A 25,608-nucleotide genomic window follows, 5' to 3' on the forward strand; every position below is an offset into this window, starting at 1 on the left:
CCTATTCATTTTTAATCTTCTTTATTAATAGACACTTAAAATGATACATTTCCAAGTTTTATTGTAGTTGCACCCCAAAAGACTGTAGAGCTTTCATTATTTTCAGTTTTACGTATTTACCAAATTGATTTTTTTTCACTTCTGGGTATTTTAAATGTTTAAAAATTTTCCAAGCATATGGGATTTTTCTGGGGGAAGACATTATCCCTGTTATTGACTTCTAATTTTATTATATTGTGATCAGAGATCATTATTTTCATCCTCTGGATATTTTGGCATATGTTGAGACTAGGTTTAGGTTAATATGTGGCTAATTTTTGTAAATACTCCATGTGTGATTGAACAATGTTTTCTCCAACTTCGAAGTGCAGTGTTTGGTATAACTGTTAGTTGAGCTGTTCAAATATTATATATCGCGATTTGTTTTCTGTTTTGATTATGGAGAGAAAGGCATTAAAAACCTTCCATTCTGTGGCTTTGCCAATTTCTCCTTGCAATTCTGTTTGTTGCATTTGCTGACTCATGGTATTTTGCTTGTGCGTTCTGTAAGTTAATGTGACAGCTTTTCTCTCTTTTTCTGTGACAATACTTGGATTGTTTAAGTGTTCTTTCCGTCTTTCCAGCCCTCACCTTGGGTCTGGTCTCCTGTCCCTGCATATTTAAAATGCAAGTTGCTCTCTCCTGTCACCTGCTGACCCCACACCCCCATCGCTGTTCTGGCTCTCACACCTGGGATTTCCCTTTCTGGCTTCCCACTTCATTCGTGCATCAGACTTGTTTTTGATGGATATAGTCATGTCTAGGTGTTCCTAATCAGACATTTCCCCACCAGTCTAGTCCACCATTTTCCTTCGTAAACTGTCAAGGGAAGTACAATGTGAATAATGTGGTTACTTCTGAAGCCTGTGGCTTTTGTGCATATCCTTCCCCACTGCTGGTGGTCACTGCCCCACCCAGGTCTCCGGTGGGATACTTTCCCCAACCCCAACACTGAGCTACCTGCTTGGGTTTGTTTCACTCAGTTCTTGTCAGCCTCTGCCTACCACTGACATCTTTCTCTCCATCTCTGTCTTTATTCAGACACGTCAAGTAAGCATTGGAGGAGCAAGTGATATGTGGAGTTTGCTTAGGCAGAGCAACCCTGAGACCATGAAATGTATTTTCTTCCAGGCTTCAGTCCTGACTGTTTGCAGTTATGGTGGAAACATGCTTATTCTCCTAAGGGCACACAGGCCGTATATCTGGTATGATAGGTAGTTGGGTAGCAGTGAGGGAGGACTTCCTCTTTTAGTAGTTGTTTTTCACTGAATTTTGAAATGCTAATTGTGATTCTTAAATGTTATTTATTTAAGGGGCACCTGGGTGGCTCAGTCAGTTAAGCGTCCGACTTTGCCTCAGGTCATGATCTCACAGTTTGTGAGTTCGAGCCCAGCATCGGGCTCTGTGCTGACAGCTCAGAGCCTGGAGCCTGCTTCGGATTCTGTCTCATTCTCTCTCTGCCCCTCCCCCACTTGTGCTCTGTCTCTCAAAAATAAATAAAAATGTAAAAAAAATTAAAAATAAAAAAATTATTTACTTAAAATATTTTTTCATTTTTGTTAACATTTTTTTTTCATGTGTATTTATTTTTGAGAAAGAGAGACAGAGAGACAGAGTGGGAGCAGGAGAGGGGCAGCAGGAGAGGAAGACACAGAATCCAAAGCAGGCTCCAGGCTCTGAGCTGTCAGCACAGAGCCCGACACGGGGCTCAAACCCATGAACCGGGAGATCATGACCTGAATGGAAGTTGGCCACCAAACTGGGTGACAGCCACCCAGGCACCCCAGATTTCTAAATTTTAAAATGGACAGTTTACTACACTGCCTTATTAGTCTTTTTTTTAAAGTTTATTTATTCATTTTGAGAGCGAGTGAGGGAGGGGCAGAGAGAGAGGGAGAGAGAGAATCCCAGTCAGGCTCCATACCGGCAGAGCAGAGCCCCATGCGGGGCTTGAACTCGCGAACCATGAGATCGTGACCTGAGCCAAAGTCAGACACCTAACCGACTGACCCACCCAGGTGCCCCTTATTCTCTATATACATATTTTTGCAATTTTTTCCTAAACCATTCGAGAGCAAATCGAGGATGTGATGCGCCATTATGTTTCCTTAAAGTGAAGATACCCTCCCACCTAACCACTACACAACCAATAAAATCAAGAAATTGACAATGACTCAATACTTCATCTAATCCACAGAATGCTGATTTTCCAATAATGAATGCCCTTTATAAGTGGTGGATTGTGTCCAGGACCACACATTGGATTTAGTCGCCAAGCCTGTAGTTTCCTTCCGTCGGGAACAGTTCTCAGTCTTTCTTTGATTTCTCTGACCTTGACGGTTTTGAAGATTTCAGGCGAGTTTCTTTATGGCAGACCCTCAGTTTGAGTTTGTCTCGTATTTCCTCACAATTAGGTTGCATAACCTGAATCTAATCACAAGGAATCATCAGTCGCGGATTCACCACAGCCCCTTCCCAGCTCGGCTTGTCCCGCCAACCTCCACCTGGGGGCCCAGAACGGGCGGGGTGGTGAGCAGCCTGCTTGCAAGTCCGCCCTGAACCTCAGTCACGCATGCTCGGCTGTACATGGGCCTGGCGTCCTGCCCTTCAGATGTGACCACGCACAGTACGCCGAGTAAGGCAGCGCCTCGGGGCACAAGCTACAGGTTGAGGTGCCACGAGGGCCCTGGGAAGGCTTGGCAGGATGGACTGTCCCCTTATCCGGTAGACCTCTGTGGAGCACTAATTTATTTTTATGGAGCACATACATTTACCGTGTGCCGGTGATGTTAACGAACAGAGCGGACACAGCCCCTCCCGGCCCTCGTGGACTTTATATTCCAGTGGGCGGGGAACAGGAAAGACAGAGAAGTAGGTCAGGCTTCCCTGAAGAAGGGGGCTCAGTTGGTTAGACCTTTACAGAGAGCATCCCACGACCGAGGCTCTTTGTCAGCTCCCTTCTTGATGACCAGGCCTGCTTCTGCCAGGACAGCCAGGGTGGGGTTAGGGGTGGTTTGGGGCTGGCGTCTGGATGGGCAAGGCCAGGCGTAGGGGGCTAAGCCCCCTGGACAGGTGCTTTAGGAGGCAGCGTGGAAGGAAAGGCCAGGCTTCAGCCTCCACCGCCTGCCCTCCCACCCCTCCAGCCTCCTCCGTCCTGCCTGGCTGCTGGGTGGGTACAGCCTCCAGACTTGCCCTGACAGAAGCAGCTGGTGGCCTTTCTGCATCTCAACCTGCCTGGCTTGGACCTGGAGTGCCGTGTAGGGATTTTCCAGAACCGGCTCCAGTGCCGGCTGTCACGCCAGATCCAGAGCGAGAGATGGCTTCGGCACCACGTCCCGCTGGGGAGCAACAGTCAGAGCCAACTCTGGAGCTAGAACGAACTCCAGTACCAGCTCCGGAGCTGGCCCTTGGCTTCAAGGCCAGATCCAGCGGTAGTTCTACTGCCAGCTCCAGAGCTACAATCCGCCTCAGTGCCAGCGCTAGAGTTGGTCGGATCCAGATCCAGTGCCATCTGCCAAACTAGTGTCGGCTCCAAGGCTAGACCCTACGCCAGCTCCGTTGCCAGCACCAGTCCTAGCACCGGCACCAGGCCTGGTTCCAGAGCTAAAAACAGCTCTGCCCCCTACTCCAACACCAGCTCTAGAGCTATAGCTAAAACCGGCACCAGCTCCAGAACCTACTTTCAAGCGACAGCCACACTGTCAGCTTCAGAGCTAGAGTAAAGCTTCAGCACCACAGCCACAACCAGTCTCGACCTAGAGCCAGCTCCAGCAGGCGAGCCATTGACTAGACGGAGCTGCCACCAGCTCCCGCTCTACCAACCAGAGCCAGAGCAGGGGCCCGCTGTAGGGCTGGAGCCAGCTTCAGAGGTGGAGCCAGTCGCTGGACCAGCTCTAGCGTCAGCCGCAGGACCGTATCCGGCTGGAGATCCGACTCCACCGCCACTTACAAACCCGGAGCTGGTGCCCGCTCGAGCTAGAAGGTGCCGCGGCACCAAACCCGGTGCTGGAGTCAGTGCTAGGTCCAGAGCTAGTGGCTCTGACATCAGAGCCAGAGCTGGAACCAGCTCTAGGGTTTCCTTTGGCCATTTGGGCATATTTAAGACAGATGGGTTAAAGCCTTTGTGTAGGAAGACCAATACCTGGGCTTCCTCACGCATGGTTTCTGTCATTCTCCCCATTTTGAATGGGCCATAGTTCTGTTTCTTCGGAGAACCTGTTTCTGTTGGAAATTGGGTATTTCAATGTTGTAATACGGTAACTGGGAACCAGTTCCTTTCCCTAGAGTTTGCTGTTTTTGATAACTAAAGGCCGCAGCCATCTTTTCGGGGACCTTCTCAAGCTAGTCTCGCAAAGACTGTCATCCTTGTCACGTGTGGTCACTTGAAGTCTCTGTTCTGCTAGCATTTGACAGAGATGTCCTTGAATACCAGGAGCCCAAACAAAACCTATGTGTCTCCCAGTCTTTACAGACCAGCTCTGTGCTGGGGCACTCTTCAACACTGGGCCAATTTAGCTCCTTTAACTCTTAGTCTTTACTTCCTGCTTGGACTGAGCCCAGAGACCGGCCAGAGGCGAAAGCTCAGGGTCTCCTCCAGTCTTTTCTGAGCACGCATCCTGTCCTGGCCAGGCATGTGGCTTTCTAAATTCCCTCCTACACAAGGTCGTTTTTGAACACCCTAATTTCTCTCCCCAGCATTCTCTGCAGGCTTTAAGTGACCTGTTGTAGGTCTTAACCATAACCTTCCGCTTCAGCTGGCTGCAGGCTTTGTGCACCTTACAAAGTTTTGGAGCAACGCTACTTTTCTGCCCAGTGAGTTCTGGGTCAGGCAAAAGAGAGACCAGCACCTTGTGCCAGTCTTTCTAGCCCCAGACAGGTTAGAATTTGGGAATAAGGTCTGCTCTGCTTTCTCTGGAACCAAGGACGAGGGTCTCACACAGGGAACACAGGCTACCCTCTTCAAAACTGCCATCAAACCCGGGAGATGAGGGCAGGGCGAGGAAAAACACTGCAAAACTTGCCTAGCGCTTCTAGGTTATCTTTTTCACGATTCGGTGTTTGCTTGGTCGCTGTAAACCTTGGACTGTTTTCTGGTTCTGACAGTTTCAGCTTGTTTTTCGTTTCTTTGGAGGGATGGGTGTTTGGAGCTGCCTACTCAACTATTTTGCTCTCTCTCGATGGTGTCCTCTGATGCACCAAAGCTGTAATTTTTAAAAAGTCCCGTGTGTTTTTCTTTTGTTGCCTGTGCTTTGGGCATGTTTAAGAAACCATTGTCAGATCCAAGGTCATGAAGATTTCCCCACACCTCTAAGAGTTGTTCAGTCTTCGCTCCTAAAATTTTCATTCATTTTAACTTGCATCTGGTGTAAAAGGGTTCACTTTCATTCGTTAGCATGTGGATATCTAGTTTTGTAGCCCCATCTGTTGAAGAGACTGCTCTTCCCCATTGAATAGTCTTGGCACTCTTGACCAAAGTCACTTGACCGTAGATGTAAGGGTTTATTCCTGGGTTTTGAATTCTATCCCAGTGAATGACCTCTCTCCATCCTAGTACTATGATGTTTCGATTACCGTAGCTTTGAAGTAATTTTTGAAATCTCGAAACCTGAGTACTCCAACTTTGTTCTTTTTCAAGATTGTCTTGCCTATTTGTGATCATTTGCAATACCATATGAATTTTAGGATCAGCTTTTCCATTTCTGCAAAAAACAGGCCATTGGGATTTTATTTTTTTTTATTAAAAAAAAAATTTTTTTTTTTCAACATTTATTTATTTTGGGGACAGAGAGAGACAGAGCATGAACGGGGGAGGGGCAGAGAGACAGAGGGAGACACAGAATCGGAAACAGGCTCCAGGCTCTGAGCCATCAGCCCAGAGCCTGACGCGGAGCTCGAACTCCGGGACCGCGAGATCATGACCTGGCTGAAGTCGGACGCTTAACCGACTGCGCCACCCAGGCGCCCCAGGCCTTTGGGATTTTAACATAGGGATTGCATTTAGCCTGTAGATCACATTACGAAGTATCGCTAGGGTAGGCAGGCGCATGATAGGGATGACAAAAAGACTGCGTTTCTGCCATGGCCCACAGCCCTAGGAGAGGAACAGTCATGTTTCTATGTATCATCCACTGGGTCTGTGGAATTCCCTGAGTGGTAGAATGAAGCTGGGGAAATTATTTGCCTGGCTGATTTGAAAACATTTAAAACAAACATTTTGTCTTTGTTCTGCACTAAGGACATATAAGCTGACTTCATCGTGCTGGTGTGTATCGATTTATCCAAAACTCAGTACCCTCCATCAGAGATGAATGATGGGTAAAGGGAGTCTGCCCCTAACAGCTTTCTCCTGGCAGAGTTTCTGCAAGGGAGAACACTGGGCTTTAAAAACACAAACAGCACTGAGAACATGTCTGAGGCGGAGGAAACGGCAATGCCAAGACCCTGAGTCAGGCACCAAGTTGGTCTCTCGAGTAATCTGCTAGAGCAACACCTGTACGAAGGCTTGGGAGCTGAAGGATCCAGTAAGGAAGGAAGCAAGTCAGGAAGGAAAGGTCACCAAACAGGCTGGGGGAAGTTTCAGCTACATTGAAAAAGTACAGAAATTATATCGAGAGGGTCTTTCTATTCCTGGCCCCCACAGCTTAACAGACACATGCCCAAGGGGTGAGAGTCAGGGCAATCCTTAATCCTTAGGGAGAGTTTTCCCTCAACCTAAGGAAGAGCTTTGTTCAATTAGAGGGGCCCAAGGATGGGTGGTCCCCAATGCTAAGTGTTTGAACAGAGGCCAGAAGACCACTTGGCAGGATATAGTTAGGAGATTCAAGTATGGGAAGGCTTCTGAAGCAGATGCCCACCTTGATGGTCCCTCTGAGCCCCCGAGAGAGTCTGACACTGGCCGAAGGCCTGCCACCGGCCTTGGCAGTGCTGGTATCCTACAGGTCCCTAAGAAGGCTTCACCGGGGACCAGAACTTCCATCAGACCTGGCCAGGTAGCCACCTGCGCTCTCTCGGCCCGGCACCTGGGCGCAAAGGGTGGAGCTGGAGCTAAGAAAAGGCTCTAGCCAGGCCGGGTTGGGGAGACTTCGGCTACCCAGGCAGCGCTTTCCCAATTTCCATTTCTACCATTTCCTGCCCCACATCTGGGATCACCTTCCGTGATAAGCAACAAGGCAGTAAATAGCCTCAAGTCTTACAGTGAGAAAGTCATTCCCCTTGCAGTTCCCATTCCAGGTTTTTAACTTTATTAAGGCGAAAATTCTCACTTGGATGCCAGTACGTCTAACTCCCTTGCAACAATCTCCTAACCTCCCTTTGTACAAAGAGAGCGGGGCGCCTGGGTGGCGCAGTCGGTTAAGCGTCCGGCTTCAGCCAGGTCACGATCTCGCGGTCCGTGAGTTCGAGCCCCGCGTCGGGCTCTGGGCTGATGGCTCAGAGCCTGGAGCCTGTTTCCGATTCTGTGTCTCCCTCTCTCTCTGCCCCTCCCCCGTTCATGCTCTGTCTCTCTCTGTCCCAAAAATAAATAAACGTTGAAAAAAAAAAAAATTAAAAAAAAAAAAGAGAGCAAGCCTCAGAGTCTTTGCAGGCACAGTACCAAACTGCAATCTCGGAACATTGTTTACATTCATTTTTAGTTACCTTTTTAAGGTTCTTTTCATTTATTTTGAAAGGGAGTGTGAGCAGGGGAGGGGCAAGAGAGGGACCAAGAAAGAGAGAATTCCAAGCAGGCTCTGCACTGTCATCCAGGAGCCTGACTCAGAGTTGAAACTCACAGACCATGAGATTGTGACCTAAACAGAAACAAGAGCCAGCCGTTTAACTGACTGAGCCACCCGTGCGCCCCACAGTTATTTCTATTTATATCAAATGTAAACTTTATTTTTAAAAAAATTTTTTTAATGTTTATTTATTTTTGAGACAGAGAGAGACAGAGCATGAATGGGGGAGGGGCAGAGAGAGAGGGAGACACAGAATCTGAAACAGGCTCCAGGCTCTGAGCCATAAGCACAGAGCCCGATGTGGGGCTCGAACTCATGGACCATGAGATCATGACCTGAGCCGAAGTCGGACGCTTAACTGACTGAGCCACCCAGGCGCCCCCAAATGTAAACTTTAAAAAACGCAATTAGGTTTAAAAAGGGAGTTAATTCTGGGGTGCCTGATTGGCTCAGTAGGTTAAGTGTCCAACTCTTGGTTTCTGCTCAGGTCATGATCTCATGGTTTGTGAGCCTGAGCCCCACGTGGGTCTCCACACTGCTGGTGTAGAGCCTGCTTGGGATTCTCTCTCTCTCTCTCTCTCTCTCTCTCTCTCTCTCTCAAAATAAATGAATAAACTTACACATACAAAAGCAAAAAAACAAAAAAACCCAAAGAACAAAAACAAAAAGTGACTTATTTCAGAAAATATTAAGCGTCTGCAGTGCCTGGGTGGCTCAGTCAGTTAAGCATCTGACTCTTGGTTTCAGCTCAAGGTCATGATCTCAGTTTGTGAGATGGAGCCCTCTGCGCTGTTAGCAGAGCCTGCCTGGGATTCTCTCTCTCTCTCTGCCTCTCAAAATAAATAAATAAACATTTTAAAAAAATTAAGTGATGAACACTACAAGAAATAGAGAGATCTGACAAAAATTATGAATGTGCTGCCCTGACAACTCAACATTGGGGAAGGAACACTGTTCTAGAATAAGGACTTTGGGCTCAATCATTTTCCGTATCAAAATTTTGCGCTCTCTGGGTTTTGTCTGTTCTCCCTGGCTATTGCTGTTTCCTACCAAAGACTATTTTTGAAAAATCTCCGCCTTATTTTAGCTGACTGAGGGGAAAGAGATTTAGTTGTACTTGGGTTAAGACAACAACAGAAGGGCCCTAGAGGTTATAGGTACAACCAGCAAAGGGAAAGTGGAGATACGGGGTGAAGTGAAAAACCAGGCACAGAAGGTTCCAGTACTGTGGAGAGTGCTACTTCCTTCCCACCCAGCTCCCAAATACAAGTCTGTGGATTCAATTTAAAGGTCATCTTACAATGCAGAGGAAAGAGAAGGGAGAAAGCTCCAATTTTTAAGAAATGTTTATCTTTTCTTTTTAAAAAAGTTACAAAATTCAAGTGGTTGATTAAAGTTAAAAATCTATTGCCACAAAATTTAATGGATTTAAAAGATTTCCGGATCTCTGGACTTTAAGCCCAATATTCTCTCCACATTGATCCTACATTTCTCATAGATCTCACACTTTCAGGTTTTTCTTTAGAAAACACAATCTGAGGTCATTTGTAAGCGATCAGCACTTGGGAGTGCAGGGAGCTCTGGCTGAGGCAGGTGGGGGGCCTGGCAGGACTGGGTGCCCCATTGGGAGCCACACCCTCGCTGCCAGCGCTCCCTGCTCAGGACCTGTGAGGCGGGCCAGGGGTCTCCCTTGCCCTGCAGGCCTCCTGGTCTCTCCAGGGGGATGCCGATCTGCCCTGAGCTTGGCACTTCCTCCAGTGGCCAGCCACACCCTTGGCTTCATTCCACTTTGATTCTGGTCAGTTCCCATCTTCCTTCTCCACAGAGTTTCAGAACCAACGAGTGAAACTGCAAGAGACCGCCACCACGCATGGATCAGGCTGGCCCGGCCACAACAAGAGGAGGCCATCCATTCCCTGCCCTCTCTGCTGCCCCCGCTCCCCATTTTGAAGGGCCCCTGGCCAGGCCCAGCCTTTGGGCTCTTCCTCCTCCTTAAGCCATCTCTATGAGCTTGGGTACCTTCTCAAGGCTGTGCCGATGTCCCACACTGATGAACGTCATGCCCAGCTGCTGGCCAATGCGGTAGAGCTCACTCTCCACCTCCTCAGTCAGGGCGCTGGTGGCTTCATCAAGCACTGAGGGCAGAAGCCGGAGGGAAGAGATAGAGTCCTGCCCCTGCCCACCTCTGCTTCTCCAAACCGCACTTACCTCTGGCTGGGACCAGGGGAAGGCTAACGGCTGCTCTGGCTTACAGGAGCCCTGCCATAGGGAGAGCATGGCCAAAAGAGCAGAGGGCGAGGCTCTACCTGGGAAGCCTTCTACCAGCGGCAGGACAAAATCCCCCCTCTTCCTGTAATAAGCACCAGCTCCGCCTAGAACCGCTCAAAGCAGGGATTCTTAGTTCCCCCCAGGATGTCAGTCCCTGAAGAAGTTCACAGCTGCCGTCCCTCTCCAGGCAGAGCTGGGGGGAGGAGTGTGGCCCCCTTATGGACCGCAGAGCCCGGGGGCATAAAATCACACGCTCTTTCAAGGCTGGCTCCGGCTGCCGCAATGGCAGAATGCTTAGGAACTGGTGGCACATCCAGAGCCGCCCTGAGGATTCCAAGAGCACCCTGCTGCCTCATGGACAGAGCCCGGCCATCCTGTCCTGCAGGGACAGAGATGCCCAGTCATGCACAGGGGTGCTCTCCTACCCACGTGAACGCCTCCTCAATTACACACGAACACACACGCACAGACACCTCTGTGAGCACACGGCACCTGGCACGCACACCTGTGGGGCAGGCCTCACCTGCGTACTTTGGCTGCAGGTAGAAGAGCCGGGCAAAGGAGAGCCTCTGCATCTCTCCTGGGGACAGAACGTCGTACCTGAGGAGTGGGAACGAGAGCACCACTAGAGGAAGGAGGATATAGCCTGGCTGTTGCACAGAAGGTCAAGGCAAGAAGAGGTTCCCATGGCAGGAGCCAGCGCCGAGACAGATGGACAGCACCCTCCTCCCTTCAACCACACTGCAGCCCTGCTGCCCATGAGCTGAGGTCCCAACTCTGCTCCCGAGGCCATGAACATGCCCTTGATGGGCCAGCAAGTACCTGGAGCCCAGTCTTTGGGGGAGCTGGCTCTGGAGCACCCCAACTCCCTTCTTACCAGTTCCAATCGACCTGCTGGTCCAGACCCTCTGTCCTTGCCACCAAACTGGACTGTAACACACCCAGAGGGAACACTGTCCGTGAAAGGGCCCATCCCTGCTTCCTGTCACCCCACCCCACCCATCTCTGAGACAGAGCTCCAGCCTTGCGGTGCACCATGGCAGGACGCCGTGAGAGCAATCTGCCGCAGGCAGAGAGGAATACCTCGTTAACTGCACGGTTTAGATTTGCTGGAGCATGATGACAAGAAAAAGCAGACTTACTTGGTGTTTTGTTACCATTTTAAAATTCGCTCCAGAGAACGCACCCCCTTATTGCCTGTACCTAACCACAGCTCCTGTCGCCACTTTATACTCCACCCCCCTGATCCAGGCTCCGACTTCCAGTCCCAGGCCCAGGCCAGTCGGCTGGCTCTGCCGGACCAGCACTTGCGGTCGGTGCTCCCAGGTGGGCCTGGACCTCAGGGTCCCTGCCCGCACTCACCAGGCCTGCCAACTCCAAGAACCTCACGATCCTCTCATCGTCGGTAGAGCCTGCAACACAGAGAAGCTTTCTTCCAGAAGTCAGCTCCTTCTGGGTGGCCAGAAGAGATGGGGTACCTCATGGAAGGGGGCAGAGTCGGGGGGGGGGGGGGCACCAGAATCTGGGCTAAGGCTCTACAGGGACAGGTTATGGCACTTAACACAGAAGGGAAGGGCCAGGTGAAGGAAGTAATCTCTTCCCTTCCTCCAGTGGGCATGTCTCCTCAAGGAGAGGAAGACAGAGCAAGAGGAGTTTGCAAAATCATAAGCCGTTGAAGAAGAAAACCAACCCGAAACCAGCAGCCTTGCTGGAGCCTCTGCCAAAAGGCACTGGCGAGGCCACAGCCAGGCAGAGTGGGGACAACTGACATGGAAGGACGTGTCTCAGCGAGGCTCAGCTCACCTGAGTCGGGGTAGATCTCCTTTAGGGGATATATCACCTGACAAAACAAAACCACACAGGCCTGAGATGAGGGCCAAAGAGAGGTGGGGCGGCACACAGCCCATCCTCCCTCAGAAACAGCCCCAGGAACCGCCAAGGCCAGGCTCCTCTCCACCTGAGGACGGCAAGGAACACCCGGGCCAAGAGTCCAGTGGGAGAGGTTGAGCCGGCAGATGGTGGGGCAGGGCCCCCAGAATCCAACCTGCCCCCAGGAGCCACTCTAATGGCCCAATCCACGGATGTGAATAGAAAGTTCTTAGGGCCAGGGCGCTGCTAGGCAGGGGCCATTTTATTACCCCACCTGCTGCCCCAGAACTCTCTAGCGCTGAGACCCGTCACACTGCCAGAAGCCTCAGTGAGGGCAGGGGTAGGAGTGGGCTCCACACTGACCTGCTCCCGAAGGGTCCCATCAGTGAAGAATGGCTTTTGTGGCAAGAACAGCACCCCATGGGGCCCAAAGTCCGTCAGCATCTGCACTGAGCCTGCAGAGCCCACAGAAACCTCCATTTTGAGATCTCCCAGACAGAGTAACTGCCTCTCACTTCCTTTCCTGACAAAAACACCCGGATTTTTACACACACACACACACACACACACACACACACACACGCATCCCACCAGCTGGCTCAGAGGCAGGGAGGGCTGGTTCTCACCCCGTGTGCTTGTCCAGAGGCCGCCTAGAACCCGGAGCAAGGAGGTCTTGCCAGTGCCCGTGTTGCCCGTGATGAGCAGACTCTGACCTTCAGAGATCTTCAGGCTCAGATCCTTGATCAAGGGTTTGTTAGAGAAGGGGGCAGAGATGGAGACCCGCTCGAGGAGAAAAGCTGTGTCCGCTGGTTCTGCAGCTGGCCAGTCTGGGGCCCTGTGATTAAGAGGAGGGGAGTGTGGGGAAGATAAGTAGTGTGTTTTGCCAGCGGGGAGGGTCTTGTCCTTGGGGGGGTCTTACCTCTGAATAGAGGGGTGGTTATGGGCTAAACTACGTCCTCAAAATAACATGCTGAAGTCTCAACCCCTAGTGCCTCAGAGTGTAACTGCACTTGAAGATAAGGTATTTAAAGAAATGACTGCATTAAAATGAGGCCATTAGGATAGGGCTCTGATCTAATACAGCTGAGGTCATTTCAAGAAGGAGAGGGTCACCCGGGTGGCTCAGTCGGTTAAGCGTCCAACTTTGGCTCAGGTCAGGAACTCATGGTTTGTGAGTTCGAGCCCCATGTTGGGCTCTGTGCAGACAGCTCGCAGCCTGCTTTGGATCCTCTGTCCCCCTCTCTTTTTGCCCTTCTCCTGCGTGCTCGCTCGCTCTCTCTCAAAAATAAACATTTAAAACAAAAAACAAAAAGAAAAGGGAGAGGCTCACACACAGGGAAGAGGCCAGGAAAGGGCACAGGCAGAAGACAGATCTGCAAGCCAAGGAGAGAAGCCTCAGAAGAAACCAACCCAGGCAATAACCTGATCTGGGACTTCCAGTCTCCAGAACTGTGAGGAAATAAATGCTGGATAAGTCACCTGGTCTATGGTATCGTTAGGGCAGCCCTAGCAGACTAACAGAGGTAGGGCTGGGGGCACCTCCTTTATTCCAGGCTTCACAAAGCCCCGCACGTGACTCCTTACCCCACTTGGTAGATGAGGAAACCAAGTCAGGTGGCTAAGTAACTCCCTCGGGGTCACAGGGCTGAAGCTGTCTAACTAGAAGACGAGTGGGTTTTCATAGCGCGTGTAACCAGGAGCTATGACAGGATGGGCATGGTGGTCATAAAGGGATCTGGAGTTGCTGGGTCTGCGCAGACACCCACCTCCCCCGGACAACAGCACCTCTGGTCTCCTGTGGTCACTGCCCATCTCCCCAGCCCGAGGCCCAGAGGTGCACGAAGCCTGAATTCTGAACAGGGCAACAGTTCAGGCTTTAGTCCCTAAGGAGAGAGTTGTGTGTAGTCCCTGGAATTCAGGCTGTTTCCATTTCTGAAAGCTTTCTCTGTGGCCACTGTTCAAGTACTTTCTGTGAACTGTGATTCTAATCCTCGCAAGCACCCTGAGAGGAAGGTTCAGTTACTGTTCCCCTTACAGAGATGAAGAAACTGAGACACAGAAGAACAGTTAAGTAATTAGATCAGGAAAAGCGAGGACATGAAACAAATCCTCAGTTGCACAGAAAGGTCAGAAACATCACCGAGCATGCAAGGAGACACGAATAAAGACGTGTGGGTGTGAGCGAGGCAAGGTAAACAAACATGCCCTGAGGAAAGGGGTAGGTGGCGGGGCTCAGTGGGAGGGGAACCACTCAGATTCGTCTTGTTCTCACAGGCCCAAGCGGGTGTGCGCATTTGCTTCCGGCAGCTGAGGAAGTTGTGAATGAACACAACAGATGCCAGAACAGCAACACTAACTGCGAACATGTGTAACGTGTCAGGCATGAGGCAGCGATCTCCTTCATTTGCTCCGCACAGTTCTGCTGCACGGCTGGGCAAGAGCAGGGCTCCAGGGCGAACCCAAACTGGGCACCCCCAGAGCTGCCTCCTCAACCACTGTGCCACCCTGCCAGGCCGGCACCCACCTGTCCATGTCCCACTCGCTCTCATCCAGGATCTCACCACCGTGTGACTTCGGGGACATGTCCAGAAGGGTCTCCTCAAGTTCCCCGATCCTGGGCAAGAAATGAAAATCTGAGGAGGGTCTGAAGACCCAGGTGAAGGTGTTAGTCTCCCTCTCTCACACCCACTAGCATAAGGTTTTTCTGTTCCTTTTTTTCATGCAGCTACTTCTCCAAGTGGCACATGCTCTGCTCAGGACGTGGGGAGGGGCCTGACGCGGCCTCACCTGTGCGTGTAACCAGCCACGTCTGAGAGGGTGCTGGAGAGGTCGATGAGCCGGGTGAAGCAGCTGATGAGGTAAATGCACACAAAGGCATTCTGCACAGGACAGGGAGCACTGATCAAAGGCCTGGACTCTGAGGTCCTGGGCACTTGGCTGAAGGGGACGGCATGAGGGGTCAGCAGGGGGGGCGGGATTCTCACCTTGCTGACCACGGTGCTGAGCTCTGTGGGGCTCAGGTCTCCATAGACACCACTGAAAATAGGGATTGCGATCACAATGTAACTCAGGATGCTGCCCAGATAGTCAAATGTGTTGATGCCGACTGTAGAAGACAGAGACACCCAGGATGAGAGACGCAGGAACCACTCATGCGCTCTGAGGGAGGAAGAGCCAAGCAGGGCCAAGCTATTCCCTGGATCCTCATTCTCCCGAAGGTACTCATGGCAAAGGGAGTGGCTCCTTGTGGTTAATTCCTTCATCAGAGCAAAGTGATTCGTGCAGAGAAAGCAGGGAGGTGTGGGAAGGGAAGGGGACTATCCCAATCCTGTGGCTCCTGCCTCCAGGGGCTCCCTCCACCTACTGTACAGCCACAGCTCCTTGGACATCAGCTCCCTCTGGGTCTGAAGGAGTCTCTGCAGCCTGCGGTCTGTCCTCATGTGCTCCACGTGCCCAGCTCTGGCGAGAAAGGCTGGGGTGTCCATGGGGCCTGGAGAGCCTTATTCCAGGCCAGGGGACCCCTCCATCCCTCATCACATATCACATGCTCCTTTAGGGACCAGGCCCGTTCAAATAGTCTCCACCTCAGACCCTTCCTGCTACTAGCACCCATTCATTGCCTTGTTTTCTCAACACAGTGTTGTCTGCAGAAAGAACATGAACTCTAGATTGGGCAGAGCTGGTTCAAATCTTGGCTCTGGCCAATTACTAGCTGGGTGACGCTGATAAGTTACTTAAGCCTCAGAATCTCAGTTTCTTCTTCTATAAAATGGAGCTAATAGCACCTACATAACAAGTCAAAGTGAGAATTTCTAAACATAAAGCGCCAGGCATAAGAGGGGCCCTCGATAAATAACAGCTGTTACTGCTAAACAAATATACACGTAGTCGCTATGTGGCAGGCCCTGTGCTACTTTGCCAGTGAGATAAAGAAGTGGATAAAATAGTCCCTGTCCTTGAGCTCCCAGTTCAGGGGGGACAGGCAGACACTGCATTCTCCACCTGGCACGTGGAAAGTGTCAGAGGGACAGAGAAGCCATTGGAAGCCACCCAGAGCTCCAACAACCAACCTGCTTTCCTCTTGAGAGGCTGCAGAATCCAAAAACAACTTAGCACAGGCCCAGCCCTACCCACCACACAACCCAACCCCACCTTGCAGATTCCTAGTATCCTGGGCGCCCCCAAGTGGTGGCTGCTACAAACTTCAGCAGAGCTGGACAAGTGCAAAAGTCCCTGGGCAATGAGATCCAGATAATTCAATGGCAGCTTCCACGAACACCTCTGGGCCCTGAGCTATTAGTCCAAACAACGATTCCACAGGCCTCCAGGAGGCAAGGCCCAGGGACTTGCCCTGACTCTGAGGGAAGGAATGAAATTTCACAATGCTGCTGTCAGGAGACCAGGTGACTCTTTGTTCCACTTGAACAGTGTAAGAACCAGGTCTCCTGATCTCCTGAGGCTCCCTTTCCTTCTTTATGCTACAGAGACAAAGGATTGGACTTTGACTCTTTGATCAGCCATCAGGCAGTGGCAGAAAGCCATTTTAAAGAGGGTAAGACAAAGGCAGAGGCAATGCCTTACAGTCCTCACCAAGATGTGAAGCATTCACTCATTTCATTCTTAGAAAAAATTTAGGCCCCATGTTAGGCCACTAGAAGGGACCAGCTTCAGAAGCAAAAATCCCTGGACATAAGGATGAGGCCGACAAGGTCAGTGAGCGATACGGGGACAGGGTCATAGCCAAATGGAAATACTCGGCCCCTAGGCTCAGTGATGGTAGGAGGGCTGTACAATTCGTCTTCCCTTCTCTGCCATCTCTTCTATCAGCTCTGATGAGGCAGAAGGGAACTATCCCCACCCGACTCACCTGAAGAAAGCAGCAGGCTCAGCATTGACCCGGATCTGCATGTGCTTGAACCTGCGCAGACCAAAGGGAAATGTGTGCTGACAGTGGCCAGTACTGGCCCCTCTCCTTTCGGAGGCCTGGACTAAGACCTCCCAAGAGGAACCCAGCTCCCTCAAAACTGTGGCCGTCTTGGCGTAGCCCTTCCCTGAGCTGTCATAAGGCGGGAATCCCAGGACCTGTGTGGGGTGACAGACGCCCTGCAGACAGGGCAGCTCCTCAGCTCCCCAGAGGACAGGTGCATTCCTGCCCACACCACCGCCTCCCAGGGCCCAACTTGAAGGAGGGGGGCCCTGGAAGCAAGAACAGGGGCTGGATCCATCGGCTGAGCCAAACCAGGGAGGTTGGAACAGAAGCACATGAGAAGGCCAAGGGATGATGATGGCCAATCGGACACTGTTCTCGGTGCTTCTCATGTATAATCTCAGTAATCTTCCTCACCACCCTCTCTGCAGGCAACGGTATCACCCCTTTCAGAGATGGGATCACTGAAGTTTAGGGAGGTTCAAGACCTCACCCAAGAGCACGTGGCTAGTAACTAGCACAGGCTGGGATTTGAATGAGGCTGTCTTACTCTAGGTCTCATTCTTTAGCCACTATGCTCAGCCCAGGAGCCTCAAGCAAGAGAGACATACCTGAAATCCCCCTCCAGCTTCTCCTGCTGCACCAGCTTTGCCACGATGGGCCCCATCAACATTTTGTTCACCACGGTTCCCAGAATGAAATACCCGAAGATGCTCATAGGCCCAAGCCAGCCTGTGCTGAAAAGCAGAGGGGTGGGGGTGGGGAGTGCGTGTGTGTGTGTGTGTGTGTGTGTGTGACACGTATGTCTGCAGGGCTCAGCCCTGATTCTTGCTCACTTTCAGGCACCAGTTGTCCAATTTCAGCCAGCAGTCCTGTGGGACCTCTGCTCCTGTGTGGGGGGGCATTTGCTACCTGATCTAGGAGGTCAGAGTACCAGGATCCCCGTGACACTGAAATGCCACATGTCTCAAGGGAGGACAGGGGGGCGAGCACAGGACAGAGGAAGGCTTCCTGGGCTACAGGTAGGAGGGAAGGAAGGCCCTGACTTGGGAGAGTTTGTGTGAGCGAGGGGCCTCGGGGGAAACACTGGCTGGGGGGGGAGGAGAGGTGTCACCTTTGGAAGCACTGGTAGGTGTAGTAGAGGAGGGTGAAGGGCGAGATGATCAGTTTGCTAGCCATGCTGCTGAGCTGCCGGCAGAACCGTTCCACATCCTGGCTGATGCGCTGGTCCCTGGAACCAACAACACAGAGCAACTGGACCAGGGAGCAGGGCAGAGGGTGGAGAGAGTGGAGACTGATTCCGGTTACCTCTCATCCTGACCTTGCCTTTCGGCACTGTCAGCTACGATCCCAGGGAAAGATGGACCCAGATAAGCACTGGTTTTCCTAGAGGCACCGAGACCCTCAGGACCTTTAAATGGGGTTCTGAAGAGTGGCTTCTTAGGGTACCTCAGTTTACCCCTCAGGAAAAGTGGCAACTGAAAGGTCCGGTACCCAAGGGTCCTGAGCAGCACCAGAGAAAGACACGAGGGTAGATAAGCCGAGTTTCTGGATGAGCAGAAAAGCCATCCCGTCTATCTAGCTCCTCCCAATCCCTTCTGCAAGCCCGAGCCTCCCCCATTTTAACTATCTGGCTGCAGAAGCTTCATATGGGGTGAGCCATGGAGAAGCCTAGAAGAGGCAACAGGAATCCGAAGAATCTCTGCTGCAAAGCTCAGCTTAGGCTGAGGAAAGCGAGAAAGTGCCTGAGGGTGGTGGGTGGACAGGGAATGAGTATGAGGAGGGACTCCTCAGGTCCCACGGCACCGCCGGGGGCCACACGGACTCCTATTTCCAGTGAGAGACACGACCCTGGGCAAGTCACTGGCATTCTCTGGGCCTCAGTTTCCTCACCTGTAAAATAACAAGAGCGAACTCACACTGGAACCCTGGTCATGTGCCAGGTAAACCGCATATGTGCTCTCCATGAAAATCATCTGAGATATTCTTCAGGTAGGAACTGTCATCCTCATTTCCCAGAAAGGGGACCTGGGGCTCAGTGAACTAAGGCCTATAAACTGGGAGGGGACAGGACGAAGATCTAAATCTCACACGGAATCCTAGGCAGCAGTCATTTTCTACTGCTGAAAATCCAAGAGCTGTTCTGCTCCCGAGGACACTTTCTTCGGATGGTGCCTGGTTTGGAAATGCAGGATATAAAACGGACAAAAGGCAGCTGCTCCTATCTTTTAGCTCCCTATTCTCAGCCCTGCAGCCCGTCCAGGGAGCCTCCAGGGTCTCCTTCCCGAAGGGTGCTTATCAACACTTGCACCTAACTGTGGATGAGCTCTCGGGGGCGTGCAGCAGGGACTCTCCAGGGCTGAGCCAGCCCGACAGGACCCTGCAGACGGTAGGGAGGACCGAGAGCGGGCGCCTACGGGTTATCGACGTCATCCCGCAGCACGTTGAGGGTGTAGTACACGCGGCCCTGGAAGTAGAAGCGGTGAAGGTGCTCGGTGAGGTCCTTTCTCCAGCTCACATACAGCAGGTTGCAGGTGAACTGGTCAAAGCTCTTCAGCTGTGCAGCGGGGGAAGCAAGAGGAAGGGAGCGAGAGGGAGAGATGGCTTACTGCAAGCCTCAGCCAGAAGCTCAGGGCCGGCAGAAGGCCTCTGCTGACCAGTCCCAGCCCACTCTGATTATTCTCTGTCCACTCAGCACTTCTGCTTGTTTCAAGTGTCAAGTCAGGGGATTCTTCCCTCCCTCCCATGCGCATTCCTTCACGAAGCACTAAAGGGCTTATCAAAGCCAAGACAGTAATTGTTCTGTCTTCTGCTGAGAGCAGGTGAGCTTCTGGAGACTGGGAGGGTATTTCTATGCCATTTATGTTCTTACTTTTCTGTCCCCCAAAGCTTAGAACAGGGTTATGTACACACAGGTGTTTCCTTCCAGAAGACCCAGCAAAAGTGCCCCAAGTGTGATGAGAAGTGACTTCCCCAAGAAAGCAGGTAGTAAGGCAGACAGAGCATCAGGCTTGAGTCCTAGCGGAGGCCTGACTCTCCCTGTTCACCACTGATGGAGCACTTACACGCTAAGCCTGAGGCAATGACAATGAGCTCAGTCTAGCAAGAAAACAATGACAAGGGTGTGAGGAGTATTACAGCAGAGGTTAACTCAAAGTATTAGTTAAGCAGAGAAGAGGGCAGGGTTTGGTGGACAAAACATGAAGGAGAATGCTAAGGAGGACTTGAAGGAGGTGACAACAGCAGAACCTTGAAAAGTGAGCAGGCATTAACCGAGGGAACAAGGGTAGGGAAGGAGGCCATCCTGCAGGAAAGCCACAGGTGCAAGGGCTGGGAGGTGACATGGTGCCAGGCTGAACCATGGCCTCAGCCCCACAGAGAAGCAGCAGCCCCCTAGCTGCTGATCCCCAATTTCAAGTGCTCTGACCTCCCTGAAGCAAGAGTCCTGGGAATGGAAGGGACAAGATCATTTCTGCTAAATACCAATTTAACCAGAACCTCCCAGCCTAGTCCTGGAAGCTTGAAACACCTGAGGAATTAGGCCAAACAGCCAAGATCAATGCCCTGAACAGGGCTCTGAACTCCAGTTCCCAGAAAAGGGAGGGAACACCCCTCTCACAGCCTGCTTCCTGCTTCCTGGTGGCTAAGTCCCACTGGGCATTCTGCTTACACTAGGCTGGAGAAGAAGAGAAACACACGGAGAACACCTTACCATGGAGTTGAGAATGATGAGCACGACAGCCAGGAATGTCAGGGTCTTGAACCCATCCAAGTCTTTGTTTCCCAGGACCCCATAGTACTGACTTGGGATCAAGCCAACCTGGTAGATCACCAGTTGTTCTGGGGTGGGGAAAGGAGTCAGAAATCAATGATGAAGGATGAGAAAACGAGAAGGGAGGCTTCCCCTTGAACACCTGCCTCATCAACTCTCCAGAGAGAAGGAACCCCAAAGCCCCCTCCAACCTGGGCTCACTCACTCACCCAGTAGGGCCACACACAAAAGGGTCAGGAACATCAAAGCATTCTGTGATGACCAAGAGGGAAACAAAACCTTCTGTATCTGCAGGAACCGCTGGAGAAATTGCAGATCTAATTTGGGCCTGAAGAAGAGAAGCAGAGAGAAACCTAAGATAGCCATTAAGCCTCAGAGAGCAGTTACCAAATTTCTCTACATTGTTCTATGGAGGGGTCCAGGCCAGGCAGCAAGAATGTGAGGAATAGATGGGAGAGAAAGGAATTTCTGTAAGCTGGTAAATGCTATAAACGGTTATTTACCAAAAATCTACAGCTAAAAAACAGTTAATGAAGAAACTCTAGCCACATCCTCTATACGGTCCCAAACATGACAAGAAAGCCCATCAAGGATTTTAAGGTTCTGGTTAGATCAATAAAGCAAGAAAAATAAATGAGGTAAAAGAATTAAAAGGGGAGAGATTAAATGGTCTTTATTTGCAGATAATGCGATCAATTACCCAACAAACAGCAAATCAATAGGCAAATGATGGAAATAAAAGGAGTTCAGCTAGATATAGGGTTAACATACAAATCTCAATAGTGTTCTATACCAACAATTACCAACTGGAAAATATAAAGAAAATAAGATGTCATTTACAAAAGAAAAGCCTTAAAAACAACTACAAAATATCCAGAAATTAACTTTTAAAAGGAGTGTATAAGACATTTTGGAAGAGGGGCGCCTGGGTGGCTCAGTCGCTTAGGCATCCGACTCTCGATTTCGGCTCGGGTCATGATCTCAACATTCATGAAATGGGAGTCCCTCGTCAGGCTCTGTGCTGACAGTGAGGAGCCCGTTGGGATTCTCTCTCCTTCTCTCTCTGTCCCTCCCCTGCTTGTGTGTGCAAGCACACGCTCTCAAAAATAATAAACATTAAAAAAAAATACATTTTGAAAGAAAACAGAAAGCTCTGTCATAGGATGTGAAAGAAGACTTAGATAGAGTTGGGATGACTTAACATTCTGTAAAGACAGGGTGCCTGGGTGGCTCAGTTAAGCATCTGACTTCGGCTCAGGTCACGATCTTGTGGTTTGTGAGTTCAAGCCCCGTGTCAGGCTCTGTGCTGATAGCTCAGAGCCTGGAGCCAGCTTCAGATTCTGTGTCTCCCTAGCTCTCTGCCCCTCCCCTGCTCGTGCTCTCTCTCTCAAAAATAAACATTAAAAAAAAATTTTTTTAATTATATAAAGACCTCATTTCTTTTTTTTTTTTTTTTTAACGTTTATTTATTTTTGAAAGACAGAGAGACAGAGCGTGAGCAGGGGAGGGGCACAGAGAGAATGACACAGAATCTGAACCAGGCTCCAGGCTCCAAGCTGTCAGCACAGAGCCTGATGCCAGGGCTGAAACTCACAAACCATGAGATCATGACCGGAGCCGAAGTGGGATGCTTAACCACTGAGCCACCCGGGTGCCCCTATAAAGACCTAATTTCTAACAGAAGTAGCCTATTAATTCTGCATAACACCAATCACAAGCAGAACTTCTCCGAGGAACTTTACAAGGAAATATAAAGGCCCGTGAATAGCTGAGGGCAATTGTGAAGAACAGAAAAGGAGGAGGAAGAGACTCAAACCATCAGTTATTAAAACAAATCATATTGCAGAGCTGTGGTTTTAATACAGGAACAAAAAGACCAATGGGACAGAGACCAAAAAGAAAAAACAGGCCTATGTTTACATGGGCACATAATAGAGGCTGTGTCACAAGAAATGACATATTGATACTAACACCTGCTTACACTCAGTAAGCAACACTATATGCCCAGTACTGTTCTCCATGTATTTTACATGTATTAATTCATTTGGTTGCCACAACCCTAAGAGATGGAAACTACATCCTATTTTATGGATGAGGAACTAAAGCCAAAGAGGGTAAGTAACTTGCCCTGTCACCCACCTGGTAAGTGGCAGCCTTAGGGTTTGGATACAGGCCACCTAGGTCCAACAAAGTGAGCTCTTAACTATGCTCCAAAGGCTCTCTAACTTCTAATTATTAATTCATTAGCTATAATTGAAAAAGGCAGAGGAAAATTTAGGTCATTACCTCACATCATTTAGAAAGATAAAATTTAAAAACTCCAAGTGGATTGAAAGTCTAAAGGTGAAAAGCAATTCTATTTAGTTAATAGAAGGAACTGCAGAAGAACATCTTAATGAAGATACAGTGGGAAGATACTCCTCAATTAAGACCCCAGACCCACAAATCTTCATAAAGGGGAAAACGAATGCACTTATTACTTTTGTGTGTGTGTGTGTGTGTGTGTGTGTGTGTGTGTGTGTGTGAGAGAGAGAGAGAGAGAGAGAGAAGCAGAGAGTGAGAGGAAGAGAGAATTCCACGAGGGGCAGAGACAGAGGTAGAGCCAGAGTCCCGAATCGGGGCTTGAGATCACCTGAAACGGGGTTTGAACCTGGGCTGAAGTTGGATGCTTAACCAACTGAGCCACTCAGGCACCCCACGGACTTATTTTTGCTCAACACCGTGCCATGGGTTAAATTAAAAGACTTGGAGAAGGTGTGTGCGGAGTGTAAAACCAACAAGGAATCAAAATCTAGAGCATACAATGAATTCCTACAAGTCAGGACAACAGGAAATCCATAGAAAAGTGAGAAAAGGGGATGCCCGGGTGGTTCAGTCGGTTAAGCATCGACTTTGGCTCAGGTCATGATCTCACGGTTCCTGAGTTCGGCCCTCGCACTGGGCGGGCTCTGTGCTGACAGCTCGGAGCCTGGAGCCTGCTTGAGATTCTGTATCTCCCACTCTCTCTGCCCCTCCCCAGCTCATGCTCGCACTCTCTCTGTCTCAAAAATAAACATTTAAAAAAAAAGAAAAAGTGAGAAAAGGATACAAACAGGCAATTCAGAAAAGGGGAAACCCAAATGCTTAATACATGAAAATTAACACAAGGGGATGCCACCTTACAACCCATCAGATGGATAAACATTAGAAAATCAAAAAATACCAAACGTTGGGGGGATATGAAGAAGTCAGAACCTTTATGCAATGCTGCTGGGAAGTAAAAACTGATGTGACCATTCCAGAGAATAATTTTGCAGATGTAGGTATGACCTAGCATCCTACCCGGGGGGGGTGGATAATCCAGAAAAATATCACCCATATCCACAAGGAGACAAACGCCAGTATGTTTGCGGTGGTTAAAAACTGGATGCAATCTAAGTGTCCGTCATTAGGGGAATATGTAAGTAAAATGCGGTGTCTAAAGTATGTAGAGGGGCGCCTGGGTGGCGCAGTCGGTTAAGCGTCCGACTTCAGCCAGGTCACGATCTCGCGGTCCGTGAGTTCCAGCCCCGGGTCGGGCTCTGGGCTGATGGCTCAGAGCCTGGAGCCTGTTTCCGATTCTGTGTCTCCCTCTCTCTCTGCCCCTCCCCCGTTCATGCTCTGTCTCTCTCTGTCCCAAAAATAAATAAACGTTGAAAAAAAAATTTAAATAAAGTATGTAGAGTAGCATTTCATGCAGCCCCGGAAAATGAAAACTAGATTACTACTGAACATAGGATCTCAAAAGCATTACGTTGAGTCAAAAAGTTTAAAAACAAATCACAGCATATTATAACTTATGGAATTCAAAACCACTATATATCTTTCAAGGTAACAAATGCGCAAACTTGTATACACTGGGCTGTACAAACACTCTTTTAATACACCAGAGTGGGGCGTCTGAGAAGGGGGGTGAAATGCGACTGAGAATAAGGAACGAAGGAAGATACAAAAGCAGAAAACAAGAGGGGCTTACACTGGACCACAGTGTGCTAAGAACGGAGAATGACGATTAATTCAATTCTGTGCACTTGAAGTTCTTAGGGGGGCCGGGGGGCGGGGAGGAGGAGCCAGTTCCGAGGAGAGGATCCCACAGAGTGCTGGAGGAGGCCTCGGATCGCGGGAGGGTGGGCGCCCCCTCGCAAGCTCCTCTTTTGCCTGGACCGGGCCGAGGGCGGAAGGCAGCGGGGCCCCTTCCTCACCTACCCCCGGGGAGGGCACCCTGAGGCCCGGCCCTCCTCCCGGGCCGCCCTGCTCACCTGGCGCCAGCCCCGGCCGCCGGCCCCGGGACCGCCATAAGCCGGATTCCGCCCTCCGCCGGAGCCCCGCGGCCCCCGAGTGGGCTTCGGGAAGAGTGCAAACAGCACGCGGCTAGCCGAAGAGGGGAGGGGCCATGGCGACCACAGAGAAGGGCGGATAGAGAGGAAGGAGCCGGGCGCTGTGGCCGCTCCCGGAAGCGACCCGCTCCTCGAAAAGAACCAAAGAGTGCTGAGAGGTACATTCTGTGGAGCAGGCGCTTTACAGCGCCCCCTGCTGGATCCGGAAGATTTCCCTTTTGACAAGAAGTAGCCAAGAAGTGCGACTGTTTTGTGACAAGTATTTTTGACTCAGAATATAGATGTGTCGTACATTCTCCCAAAGAAACCGCGGTGGTATTTTAACAGTAAATCAGGATTCCGGATTGCAGTTGTAACGAAATCCAACGTTGCGGTGGTGTAAGTGATCGGGCTTTTCCCTTAAGCCTTCATGGAGTGGCCACTGTTTCCATCTCACCGTCTTTCCAAGTGCAATTGCCCTGGCCCCGACCTTTTCCATGGATGGCTCGCTCTCAAAATTAGTTCAAATGTCACCTTCTCACCCTACCCTGCCCCATCATTCCCTATTGCCATTACATGTATTCATTCATTCATTCATTCATTCACTGATTTTAAAGTAATCTTTACGCCCAGTGTGGAACTCGAACTCATAATCCCAAGATCAAGAGTGGAATCTTCTACCGA

At 50.4% G+C, this 25,608-nt stretch overlaps 1 protein-coding gene across 8 annotated transcripts; it reads right to left on the reverse strand.

Moving 5' to 3' along the window:
* Positions 1–9,084: 9,084 nt before the first annotated feature.
* Positions 9,085–25,089, reverse strand: ABCD4 (ATP binding cassette subfamily D member 4). 8 transcript variants are annotated; one of them, XM_043556612.1, is made up of 19 exons: positions 24,868–25,082; positions 20,800–20,918; positions 20,531–20,658; positions 19,236–19,375; positions 17,933–18,049; positions 17,430–17,555; positions 16,759–16,809; positions 15,256–15,350; positions 14,876–14,997; positions 14,679–14,770; positions 14,416–14,505; positions 12,518–12,726; positions 12,255–12,346; positions 11,826–11,862; positions 11,385–11,434; positions 10,900–10,952; positions 10,546–10,622; positions 9,774–9,889; positions 9,085–9,602 (listed from the first exon to the last, which is right to left on the reverse strand). In XM_043556612.1, exons 1-19 carry the CDS (start codon positions 24,903–24,905, stop codon positions 9,534–9,536), a joined length of 1,821 nt encoding a protein of 606 aa, XP_043412547.1. In that variant the 5' UTR covers positions 24,906–25,082; the 3' UTR covers positions 9,085–9,533. The 8 variants fall into 8 exon arrangements, with proteins under 8 accessions (XP_043412547.1, XP_043412553.1, XP_043412551.1 ...); XM_043556613.1 differs by lacking the exon at positions 9,085–9,602 and having other exon boundaries at positions 9,780–9,889; positions 10,546–10,602; positions 24,868–25,061; XM_043556618.1 differs by lacking the exons at positions 20,531–20,658; positions 20,800–20,918 and having other exon boundaries at positions 24,868–25,089.
* Positions 25,090–25,608: the final 519 nt, after the last annotated feature.

Source organism: Prionailurus bengalensis, chromosome B3, assembly GCF_016509475.1.
Source record: "Prionailurus bengalensis isolate Pbe53 chromosome B3, Fcat_Pben_1.1_paternal_pri, whole genome shotgun sequence".
Taxonomy (NCBI): domain Eukaryota; kingdom Metazoa; phylum Chordata; class Mammalia; order Carnivora; family Felidae; genus Prionailurus; species Prionailurus bengalensis.